Raw genomic sequence first — 13,062 nt, 5'->3', positions numbered from 1 at the left:
GCCTAGGCTGTACTTTGACTCTTTCCCATTCACCTTGAACTGTAAGGGCTTCCTTCCTTGCCCTCTGGGTAGACCTTGATGGTTACTTGATCTCATTGGAGTTTGGCATGCACCTGGGACCCTACTCTGACCCTTCACATGGCATCTTGTCATCTATGCAGCCTCTCCTAGCTCTTTGGCAATGGTAGTAAAAGTTTGCTCTGCATTAGAAGGAAGATCTTCATGGCAACTCCACAGTTTTTCAGCTTCCTTCCTGGCAGACCTCTCTCTTTGTGTTTGTTAGCATTGGAGACAGAATGGGGCTATAAGTATAGCTTTCATGTTTGGACATCTGAGAGCCTCCTGCCTACCCCGCCCTGAAAAAATGTCCTTCCCCTGCATGGAGTTTATCCATCAGCTTCCTTTTACAAGTGTGCCTCAACTGACGAGCTAGTTTTAACACACGTACGCACCTCGAGTAAACCTAGCATTTAGATTAGCACATATGGACACAAATCTATATATCTGCACAGAGTTTTAATCTTTTAAACTAAGCTCTTTGTATAAACAAACTCATTCCAATGACATTGCCAATGCTCATAACAAAAAAGAATTCTTTCAAAGCTTCAGAACATTATTTTGAATGCCATCATGTTTATACATCTTTTTTTCAAAGAAACTTTTCTTTAGCTGACTTCATTGAGTAAGCTTGCACGTAATAAAATGTACGGATTTTAGCACCTTCGTGAGTTCTGACAATTGGAAATTATACCTGTATAAATACTACCCCATTAAAATATACAGTATTTCTGTCACACCAGAAAGTCCTTGTGTACATAACTGCAAATCTTTAACTTTTTAATTTGGGCTTGGAAACATCCAAAAGCAATTTAGAGTTGAGCCAAGTAAGTGAGACAGCTACACTGACAAATACCGTTCTGTGCCTTGTAAACTACGTGGCTTACAGAAGAAGGAGCATTGAAGTGAAAGTTTATGATCAATGGAGGACAGATCAGAGTGACCAATCTGTCTCAGGGTGTCTCTTTGGATGCTTGAATGGCTGCAGATTATCAGCCAGAGGACTTTTACACACCCTGCCCATATGGCGAGGATTGACCTCCCCCTAATCATGAACCAGGAATCATTTCAAACACTAGGGATTTGTTGCCTTAAAAAGCACTTTTCATCTTTCCTCCATGAAGTCTACATTCTGATGGCAGTAGGTCAAATGCATAATGTCATCATGGCAAGCAATAAATCCCAAGCAAAAGAGAGTAAGGAGACAGAATTGGTTGTGTGGGGCTGGGTACAGTGGCACACGTCTATAATCCCAGCTACTCCAGAAGCTGAGGCAGAAGGGCTGGGAATGTCAGATAGTGGTGGTGGTGGTGGTGGTAAGGGTACATGGTTAAAAGTAGGATGGGTAAAGTTGGGTCAAACAAAGCAGGTCTTTACTGAATGACTCCTCAGGGCCTTTGACATGGTGATGAATTGCAAATATTTATACTACAATTCGCAGCTCTGTTATGCAACATTTTTCAAACTTCATCTCCATGAAATGCCTTTCCCTTAGAACCTCTCAAGCAATTCTGTGAAACACTATAGGAAACTAGATGTCTCATACTTCGGAGAATGGAATGCTAACAGAGAATTTCAATTCCTTGGGAGTTAGTGTCATTTAATTTACTAACTCTCTTTCCATGTGGGCCAGGCAGGGTGCCAGGTGCTGTAACTACATTTTCTGGCACAGTCATTGCAACGCAGATGTTAGGAATTCCTTTTTACTGTTGGGAAAACTGCTGCTCAGAGTGCTCAAGTTAGTGGCTAAATGTCCTGCCATTCTTTACAGGACCAGAATCTGAACCTAGGCCTCTTTGACTCCAAAACATAAACCATCATAACCCAGAACACCAGTACCATTACGATGGAGTGTGGGCATTGCAGCCCACCTAGCACTTTTCTTGCTTTTACCAAACCAATTCATCCCCTTGCACCCTTTTTTATTTTTGTTTTGTTTTGTTTTTTGAGACAGGGTCTCTCTCTATAGCCCAGGTTATGTGGCTGAGGCTGACCTCAAACTGACAGCAGTCCCCCTCCCTCAGGCTCCTAGTGCTGGAATTACAGGGGTGCACCACCCTGCCCTGCATTCCTTGTACTCTTAAACCTATGTCCTCCTCCAGGGTTGGGTTTCTATTTTTTTGCATTGAGTCCAAGGTCCCTTGCTCCATCTCCTGCAGGACATAGAATGGATATTTGAGTTGCACTCACATAAAACCATGTGCATGGCCAGATATGATGTTGAGGGGCCCTGGCCAGAAAGCTCTGTTGAACCACCCATCTACTGCTTTCTCTTTTCTTGAAATTTTCCTCCTGCCCTTTGCTCCCTGATGCCACAGTATCTGCTGTATTCAGTGGCACTTGGAAGCACAGATCTATACCAGCATTTCTGCCAGGACATCCATAAAGTACCTACATCCCATGTGGCCACAGTGGTCAACAACTGGTGGTGAGTTTGGCTCTGCAAAGGGCCAAAGGTGTGCAAAGCTGCCAGTTCAGTCTTGCTGGAGTCTTCTACCTAGGAGCTCAAGGGAAATTTCTGTACTTACTAGAAATAGTAAAGGCAAATCTTTCAGGAAAAGATTTGAGATAGAGTTTTCTCTCCCACAATTCCCCTCTTCCTTTCATGAGACAACTGAGAAAGACAGTAATGATTAATCATTCATGTTAATTTCTTACCAATGTGGATGGAGAAAGATTCGTCTTTTTCTGTGCTTAATCAGAAACTCAAGTGATCTCAGACTGAACTCACTGTTCTTCCTCTTGATGGATACTTTCTCTGGGCCTTGTCTCCAGCATAAATTTATCCCTTTCTTGGCTCCCAGGCTTTCTCCATCTGGAATCAATGACAGTGCAACTTCTTTAGGAGCCCCTGATCTTTTCCCTCCCCATATGCCTACTGCCCTGGCCAGGCCTCCTTATGACAACCCTCACTCCTCTGCCGAATGTTACTTGGGCCCCCAGCAGGGCCAGGCCTTTGAGATGTCCCTGTGCATAAGTCAGTAACAAGTGACTGAGATTTTTAGAAGCAGCCCTGAACTAGACACACAGCTGAGCCTCATGCTAGGCAAAGGGGCTTCGAGCAGCAAAGCAATAATATAGGCAACAAAAGGAAGGACAATTCTGTCTAGATTGTGAGCAAAGATACTTTTTGCTCTACTTGGCATCAAATGCTGGTACAGGAATCATCTGAAGACTCATTCAATAACATATCTGACAGATGTTGCTGGCTGAGGGCTGAAACTCTATCTGAACTGGTCAATTGCACATCATCATGTGCAATTGTCTTGTGATGTGACATTTGTGTTCCAAGGATTCTAAGGGAGAATGAGCCAGGCAGATTCTCTACCCATGATGAGAAGCAAGACTCAGAAATCCCATGGCATTTCTGCTTGATTCTTCTCATTAGAGCAAGTAATTAAGGGTGAGAACATATACGCTGCCTCCTGAGAGAGTGTGGCCATCACACAGCATGAAGGGCATGTGGATGGGAGATACTGGTATGACCATCTTTGTTAGAGGTGACTTGTCTCACCAGGGTATGGAGTCAAGGGGCAGGCAGGTAGGGTGTAGCTCTGTAGCATCAAGGATGTCACACCAACAATGTTGGATGTTGTCGTTAGGAATTGGGAGCTGGTAAGAGACATTGATTTGGGTATGATCTGTTCATGTAACCCTTTGAAAAATCTCTGGGGTGGTTTGATGGACTATTTGGAGCAGGCAGACGAGGGACCTATGAGAGATAGTCGCAGTAATCCAAGGGAGAAATGGTAAGAGCCAAGTCAAGCTATGAACTTGGAGATGAAAATGGGGGTTGAATATGAAAGAAACCAGAAATAAGTTACAGGATCTGGCAGTACAGTAATGATGGGGTTGTGGAGAGGGAATCTAGAATGATTGAAGGTGATAAGGAATGAAACAAGAAGAGAAGGGGGTCTATGAGCGAAGATAGTGAGCCCCATTTAAGAAGTGAGTAGTCACAGGGGTCTGACGATGCTCAGGTGGACATGGCCAGCAGACGGTGGGGCTGTCCTGAGCATGGAGCTCTGGGAAATGCTCTGGAAGAGAAACTGAGATTTGGCTACCATTATCCTATGGGCAAATGGAATTACTCATAAGCACGGCCAGAGAAGAAATCAATAAGAGTTTTGGAGGGATTAGCCTTTCAGGGTCAGTCAGAGAAAGAAAATCACCAAGATGTTTGAGATCAAATTGCCTCTTTCCCAAGTCCGACCTAACTCAGAAAATAATCTGAGCTTGAGTGTTTTCAGTGTCCTGTGTCCAGGAAAAGTAATAAGATATTGACAAACACCATCACCATCACCATCACCACTGTCATCATCACCACCATCGCCTTCACGATCTCCATCACCGTCACCAACACTTTTACCTTCACCTCACCATCACCTTCACTACCCTCACCATCACTGCCATCATCTTCCCCAGCACCACAGGATCATCATTTTCTTCACCATCACCTCACCAGCACCTTGCCCATCACCTTAACCTGCAGCTTCCCATCGCTATCACATGTTCCTTTCCCCAAAGCCTGTTCCAAGGCTCTCTTCCTCCCTTCTGCCTATAATGACAGCTCCTATAAATTAGAAGAAGGCTATATTTGGTTTGCTTTTCCCTTCTAATGCTCCATGGATTACCCCCTGTGCATAGATGCTCAAGGCCAGAACATGTCCTCTAGTTCAGTGGTTGTAACCTGCTTTGCCCACCAGACCCTGCTGGGGGAATTTTCCTAAAGGAATTTGCTCTCATCAGTTTTGATTCAGTGGCTCTTGGATTGGGCCTAGACTCTATTTCAAAGATACCTCTGTGTCCTCCAGTCAGGCAATTTTGACTCAAAACTGAGTTAAGATCCACTGATTTAGACCTCACCACTGGGGAAACCAAGAACCCAGGAGAGGAGAACTGATTCTGTGCATCTCAAATGACTGATACTTAAATTCCAGAAACGCCTATTAAGATGCTAGGCACTCGGATTCCCCTGTTCTGGACTTCAATTTTACTTTTTGTGGAGAAAAAAATGAGACAAGGTGATTTTCAACAACACCTTTCTTATAAAATAAAGGCAAATGTAAAGTATGAGGTGAATTATAGTGATGCTACCTCTGCCTCCAGAGAGGTGGGCTTCCTCCTGCCACTGCTGAGGGGTAAGGTGGCTGCAGGGGCCAGAGGTAGAGGTCTGGAGAGGCACCTAGTTTCCTGATAGCAATGACCTTTTCAGATTTAGAGGCTGTGAGTAGGTGTGCATGGTCAGGCAGTGAATTATGGGCTTTGTCAAAAGTCCCAGGCTGGCCTCACTATGTCTGGCTGTGCCTTCACAGATGGGAAACTGCACAGCCTGCAGCAGGGACCTGTACAGAGAGGTAGGCTCAGCTTCAGAAGGAAATGGAAATGAAAGCAGAGCTCCAGCTGCTCTTCTGAGATGCAGACTTTCAATTAAGGGAAGAACTTTGGCAGACTATGAAATGTAATGCCACCCCACCTTTCCATGCAGGAAAAGTGACCCAGAAGGGCACCTTCTAGGGACTGCTTGAGAATGTGGGGCTTCTGGCTCAGCACCTGTTCAGGGCTTTCCAACAGTTCAGAATCTGGGAGGGTACAGAGCTCAGCCTAGTGCTCACCAAAGATGCCATCAAGTCCTGCCCCTCCTCTGCTGGACATATGTCTGTGCTGGACACATGTCTGTGCTGTCAATCATGGAACTCACATTGACTCAGAACTCACAGAGCTGGTCACATGGGCAAGGTGGTACATAGTGAGTCCCCTCCCCAAGGCCTGGACCACGCCTCCAGAGGTGAATAAGTCAAATCGCAGATCCCCTGGTGAGAGGCCAGATATCCCTGATAACAGGTGGTAACAAGCTTGGTGAGGGTGTGAATGGAGAAACTTACTCAAACCAAGTTGTCTGGGGACAACATCACAGTGCCTTGTTGGAGATGAAAGAATAGAGTCTTGAAGGTCAGAAGAAGTGGAGCAATGTGACTTAGGACTTGTTCATGCTTCTGGAAGTAGTTCAAATTGAATGAGAAGTAGCCTACAACCTGCTAAGAGCACGGGAAGAAGGCGACCAGAAGCCCAAAGGGCATTGTGATGCTACCAGAGAGCAGTCCAATCTGGAACATGCCGTAGATGCTTGGCTGATGTCGGGCCTTTGCCCTGGGAATGTCTTTCCCCGTAGTTTTACTGAGCTATTTACAATAACTCTGATGAGATGCAATAAAGGTAGGAGTGGCTAATATTCCCATCTCCAGCAGGGTAAGCAGTGGTGTAGCAGTGATAGCATTTCACCCTCTGACTACCTTATAAGGTAAATGTTCCTATGTGACAGATGAGAAGATGAAGTCCCAGAATGGAAGGCTTGGTGGGGCCAGGGCACACTGTGCAAAAGCCTCACGACACATTCTGTGTTTCCTCAGGTATTTGTGCTCTGCCATGGCCTCCTGCAACTCTCCCAGCTCCTGTACAGCGCCTACTTCAAGAGCAGCCTCACCACCATTGAGAAGCGCTTTGGGCTCTCCAGTTCTTCCTCAGGCCTCATTTCCAGCTTGAACGAGGTAAGAGGTTGTCCTGGGCCACTGTCTCCATTTATGTAGGATCCTGACCACAGTACAGAAGGGAACCGGGTACAAGCCGGACATGCACCTGGAGGGCAGATTGCTGTCTACATCAAGAAACACAGTGCACTCTTAATATTAGCCTTTGGGTTTGATAGTACATGGCACATATCCTCATTCACGACAGAGAGCAAGGAAATAAATCTCTGACTTTTGTGTCATCACGGTGCTATCCCATGCATTGCTAACCAAATATCACCTCCCAGGAGTTCTCTCTCCTCCCGAGTCCAGGCATGGCCTCCTAATCTTTCCCATCTCAGTGCTCCAGGGCTCTCTACTAATGAAAATCAGAGCTGGCATGGAAGGTATCCACTCTTCCAGCTCAGCCCAGATAATAGCCAAAGCCGTGACTTCCCACAGTTAGATTTTCATCCATAGTGTCCCATGCTTAGAACAAAACCATGAGTCTAGCAATAATTGAATGTTTTCCAGGGGCAAGGAGTCACCAGCTGGGACATATTGTGGGTCTATTTAAGATAGAAAGTTGATTAGGCAAATAAGAGGCATGATACTTCCTCAAGGCTATGGTTCAATCAAAATGAAAACAACCATTAAATCTCTTTCCCAAGCTCAGATAAATTTTCAAGAATCTAACCTTTTCAAGATCATGCCTGTGGACACTATTTGAGGCAAATACATCAGAGAATTCATTTCACTGACCCAACAGTTGTGTGTGTGTGTGTGTGTGTGTGTGTGTGTGTGTGTGTGAATACGGGTGTCTGGGTTTTTATGTATAACTATGTGTCTATGTATATATTTGTGTGTGAATATATGTCTCTGGGTATATGTACGTATACCTACCCGTGGATTTTTGTGTCTCTGCCTGTATGTTTGTTTTTCTGCCTTAACGTAAATTTGTGTGTCTCTCATGTTATGTGTTTGTCTGTATCTTTGTATTTCAGTATGCCTATGTGTGTGCTACTTATGTGCCTATGTGTGCTTATCTGTGGCTACATATGTGTCTATGTATATCTATATGTGTGTCTGAGTATTTACGTTTGTCTGTGTATTTGTATGTGTCATAGTTGTATGTGTGCATAACCCCACATCTGTGGGTGTCGTAGGGTTTATGTGTGACCATGTGTGTACCTGCCTACCTTTGTATTTGTGTGTGTCTGTGTATATATATGAATGTTTAAGGATTTATGTGTATCTGTGTTTGACTGTGTGTGTGTGCATGTGTGTGCATGCCCTGAAAGTGTAAGTAGAATGCAGAGGACAGTAAGGCCATGGGGACATGGAACCTGCAGTGAGTTTGAGCAGAGAACAGAACGGTCAATCTGAAAAAGAGGTCACTGTCAGAAAGCCTCCTGGGCCCACAGATAAGTCCTTTATGTCTGCAGATAGCTACTTACTTCCCTTGGGCTGGGCTGGAAGGTGGGGCAGGTTTCTGATGACAGAAGGAAAGCTGAGGCTGGGGATTATGGCTGATGACGAGGTTCTAGTACAAGGGTAGGGGAGCACTGCTGGGAGCCACTAACAACCAGGCAGCATCTTCCCACTTCGGTCTTCCTGAGCAGACCAGCCAGTTCTGTCCAGGTCTCCTCTGCAGGTCTCACTCCACCCCTCTGCTCACTCTGTCTCTCTGCAGATCAGCAATGCCATCCTCATCATCTTTGTTAGCTACTTTGGCAGCCGGGTGCACCGACCAAGGCTCATCGGCATCGGGGGGCTCCTACTGGCTGCAGGCGCCTTCGTCCTCACCCTGCCGCACTTCCTCTCAGAGCCCTACCAGTACACCTCTGCCAGCAATGGTGAGTGGCCTCCAGCCTTGGCCTCAGGGGAGACTGGGGATGGTGGGCATCTCACAAATTTGATAGTGACATTCATGGGATGGTGCACACACTCTGGGCAGTACTGCCCTCTCCAAACAGAAAGACTTGTTGACTTTGTTTGGCTTCTCCTCAGAGCACATCAGAAGCTCAGAACATACTGGAATACATAGAGCTATTATATTCAATCCCTGGGCTGCAGCTGGTGGCTCATCTCCTCCTGCGATTCCCTGTACTTTCTGGCAGCAGTGACCCAAATTCCACCTACCTGGGGACACTCATGGGCAGTGCCCACAAAGAGTCCTCTCTCTTTGGAGGAAAAAGGATCCCAACTTGGATCATGATGAGAGCGTGAAATTTCTAGATACTTCATAGGGCTTCAGGACAGTCGGATATTTATCCTTTATCCAACTACAATGTCTACACACAGTCTACTCACTTGCTCCCCTTTAAACCCAGGGAAGGGCAGAAGAAAGATGTAGGATAAGGAGTTGGCTTTCAAAGATGTCTAGTTCCTTTCCCCAGGAACAGTTGGTTAAGCAGAGAGCTCTGACTCTGCTGCCATCTCTGCCTTCAGCCACTATGAGGCAAACATCTTTCATCTGTCATGCCCTTCCTCCAGATCATTTCTGTCTTGGAGCCAGCCAACCATTCTTATCCTCAAGAAACCAAGAGTCAACATAAACTTTGTCTTCTTTAAATTGTGTATGTGAGGTACTTTGCCAATGCATCTAAAAAGTGCCTGGTACATAACCGAAATCATATAATATTGTCCTTTTATGTGTGTGGCTTCCTTCATGTAGCATTATGTTCTCAAGATTTATACACACCATAGCTTGATCAGGATTTATTCCTTTATGGATGAACAATGTACTATTTATGCATATATCACATGTTGCTTACCTATTCATCTACTGATGGATATTTGGAAGTAGATGTATCTTCTTAGAAAGAAGTAAGACATTGCCTCCCTCCAAGCCCCTCACTTCTCCCTCAGAGGTTGCCCCTGGCCTGTAGTGGTATCCTTAACGTGTTGCTCATTTGGACTTCCTCCCTCTAGTATCCTATTTCTTTGCTGTCGGTTTTATTCTTTCTCCTGGTTTGAAAGTTACACACTATTAGTTACATTGCATTTTAAATATTTCTACAAAGGTATCATATGATTAAATTTGGCTAGATACTATATAGTTCTATACATTTTAATGCATTTACAGATTTATGTAATCACCACCACAATCGGTACAGAGCACACTTCCGTCAACTCCAAAATTCAATCCTGCTCTTCCTTCCTATTCATACTCTTCCCCAGCTCTGTAACCATGCTCTGCCTCTACCACTGTAGTTTTGTGATTTTGAGACTATCACGTAAATGGGGACACACAGCATACAGCCTTCTGAGATTGGTATAAACCTTTTCAATCCATCCAAGTGGTGTGTATCAGGTAGTACGGTACCCCTTTTTAAGTCCAAGTAGGATTCCATTGCATGCTTATGTCCCAGATCATTTGTGAACTCATCTATTGAGAGATACTTGGGTTGTATCCACTTCGTAGCCATTACTAGTAGAGCTGCTATAAATATTTGTGTTCAAGTTTTTGTAGGAGTAGAAGATTCAATGGGAAGCATTTCTTCATGTGCTCATTTGTCATCCAAATGTCCTTTGGTGTAAATCGTGTGTTCAAGTCTTCTACCCATTTTTTAAATTGAGTTGTTTTTCTTTTCATTGTTGAATTTGAGTTGTTTCTGCATTCTGAATACAAATTCTTTATTGGATATGAAATTTGAAAATATTTTCCCAGTCTTTAACTTACCCAGTGTATTCTTCTGACAATGCCATTTGCAGAGCAAAAATGTTCAATTTTAACAACGTCTAATTCATCATTTTTAAAAAACCTTTATGAGTCATGACTTTAGTACCACCTTGCCTAACCCTAGAACTGGAAGATTTCCCTCTGTCTAGTTTTAAGGTGTTAAAGTTTTACATTTACATTTAAATATATGATTATTTTGAGTGTTTTTACAAGGTTGTTTTTTCCTTTTTGTATAGATGTTAAATTATTTCAACATCATTCATCAAAAAGATTTATCTTTTATCTATATAATTAGTTCCTACCTTTATATAAAATAATCAATTGGGGTGAAGGATGTAGCTTAGTGGCAGAGGGATTGACTAGCATTGGTGAGGCCCGGGGTTTCTTCTGCAGCTGAGAAACAGATTGACCAAAGGTGTGTTCGTGTGGGTCAGTTTCTGGACTTTCTTTTCTGATCCACTGATCTGTTGTTCCTTTGCCAGTATCACAAGGTCTTGCTTGCTGATGCTTTATAGTAAATCTTAAAAGTACTATGACTCTTCCAATTCTATTGTTTTTCATAGTTGCTTTATCTATTCTAACTTACTTTCCTGTCCACTTAAGGTTTAAAATCAGCTTGTCTGTATTTACAAGAAAAACCCTTCTGCAACTGCAATTGGGATTGCATTCAATGTATGGGTGTATCTGAGGACAGTTACTTCGCTGAGTAGCTAGCCACAGAACACACAGTATGCCTCCCATTACACTTCCATTCAGTGTTGACCTATGATTTAACAAACTTCAAAGATGAATAATATCTAGAGAATAAAATAAGCATCCTAGAGTTTCAGTGTACACTTCCCTCTCCCATCTTCCATTTTCATTGGTCACTATTCTAGTCCTACCCATCTTTTAAAAAACATCACCACAGGGGTCATTGTAAAGTTTATTATTTTGCTACTTCTAGATAAGTCAGTGCTTGTTTCCGTGCATCCACAAGCTTGCTGGTTTCTTTATTCATGGTTGCTTTTTGCATCTCACCCACCTTGCTGATTCCATGTCTTTTTTCCTGCCATAACCCTTAGTGTCACTGAGTGTAGACCCTTAGTTACTTAGTGTAGAGTCTTAGTTTTACCTCCAGGTGAGAAAACTCTTGGAAAATGCCTCAGTTTTGCCTATAACCTTGAATTATAGTTTAATCACAAAATATATTAGCTACATTAAGTTAGTTTAAAGTTGTTTCTTCTCAGTGCTTTGAAGTTAACACACCTCCGTCCTCCAGCCCTTCTAGTTGGTGCCTGGACTTACTGATTAGTTTAATTTTCATGTCTTTTTAAATGTACCATTTTTCTTTCTATCTAGTTATACTTAAATTTTTCTTTTTTTCCTGATTGTTCTGCATGTCTATCATAAGTTTTCTGAGAATGAGTTAATTTTACTTATATGTTTGAAAGCTAATTGTGGGCTTTGCTTTGTGTTGTGTGCGTGTGTTTAAGATTAGATTTAAAAATTAAGATTTCTCCTTAATTCTGAAAAATTTTCAGCCAGAAATGCTCTTGAGATGGTATGGCCCTATTTTTTCCATCTTTTCTCTTGGAACCCATTTTGCACATGCATGTGTACATAAACGTGTGTCTATACATCCATGTCATTTTCATTTCCAGCTCTTTGTCTCTTAATCTCTCTTGCATAACTGTTAGTGCCTTGTTCATCTGTACTGCATCCTGGTGATTTCCTTAAAGTGCATCTTTGTCAGTAAACATCAAACCCATCCCTTACGTTGTACATTTTGATGGTTTTATATAGTTTGCTGGTTTCAAGAAGGTCTCATGCATGCATTTCAAATCTTTCTGCTCTAATTTCCTGATTCCTTGGTGTTTTCTTATGATTTCTGTTTCTCTTTAATGTTTTCTATTATTTTAAATATATTTATTTTTCAGTCTCTTTCAAGTGGTTCTATTAGCTCAAACTTGGGGAGTGCTAATCCTCATTTCTGTTTGCTCTTATTAAGTGAATCATCTCTTGGTATGTTCTCCAATGTTTGACCATGAAGCCATTTGTGCTACAATCTCCTCTGTAGAAATCGTGCATGGTCAGGGTTGGGAAATAGCTCTGCAAAGTAATTCTGCATTTGTGTTTACTCGGCATCCTGGGAACATCACCCACCACTTTGGCATTTGACTTTATGTTAATTTGGTGGCTTGGGAGAGCCTTGCACTTGTTTTTAAGGGATGTAGGAAGTGGTGGTGGTTTTATGATGAACAGTTGTGAAAGACTCATTCTTCAAAGGCTCATCTTTAGTCCCCTAAAAGAACAAACAATGAATGAACTATCCAGGGATGTGCTGAGGGAATAATTGATGCCAGTTTTCTAGAATACCAGGTTTTAAAAAAAAAAAAAAAAAGTACATAGAACAAGTTCAAAACATGACTTGGAATGACAGAGGGGGCTCCTTTATAGGTTGTGAGACCTGTACTGGAGAGAGAGAGGTGGCTAGAGTGAAAATGGAATCCAGACAGACAGTGATACACAGTGGCAGAATGTCTGCTAGGTTCTGGTCCTGGAAGCCTTTCTTCCAACTTGCTGTTAATCACCAGTGCACTAGTGATTTCCCCTAAGTGCTCTGTGGTCTTGGATCTGTTTGATCTGTTTCATGGCTGAGGTCTGCCTCAAATAAGCAGAGGATGAAGCCAGACCTGAGCCCCAGGTTCCTGCCCTATATCTTCTCCCTCTTGTTCCTGACCATGAGTTTGAGACCAGTTCTGGAAGACAGGCAGGAGGTGACCTTTCCTGACACATGGAGATTGAGCTAATGAAATCATCAAGGGAGCCTGG

General features: G+C 43.1%; 1 protein-coding gene across 1 annotated transcript in view; it reads left to right on the top strand.

Moving 5' to 3' along the window:
- Window positions 1-13,062, top strand: part of Slco2a1 (solute carrier organic anion transporter family member 2A1) — an 86,134-nt gene that overhangs the window by 41,303 nt on the left and 31,769 nt on the right. Inside the window, exons 2-3 of the mRNA XM_013159630.3 lie at window positions 6,468-6,605; window positions 8,257-8,419. Of these exons, the coding sequence (XP_013015084.2) occupies window positions 6,468-6,605; window positions 8,257-8,419 (301 nt within the window). The remainder of the gene's footprint in view (window positions 1-6,467; window positions 6,606-8,256; window positions 8,420-13,062) is intronic.

Source organism: Cavia porcellus, unplaced genomic scaffold (genome assembly GCF_034190915.1).
Source record: "Cavia porcellus strain 051 isolate PalLab524CR breed Dunkin Hartley unplaced genomic scaffold, mCavPor4.1 scaffold_5, whole genome shotgun sequence".
Lineage (NCBI taxonomy): Eukaryota > Metazoa > Chordata > Mammalia > Rodentia > Caviidae > Cavia > Cavia porcellus.
Note: the sequence above shows the minus strand (reverse complement) of the source record. Positions and strands in the feature narration are given on the sequence as shown.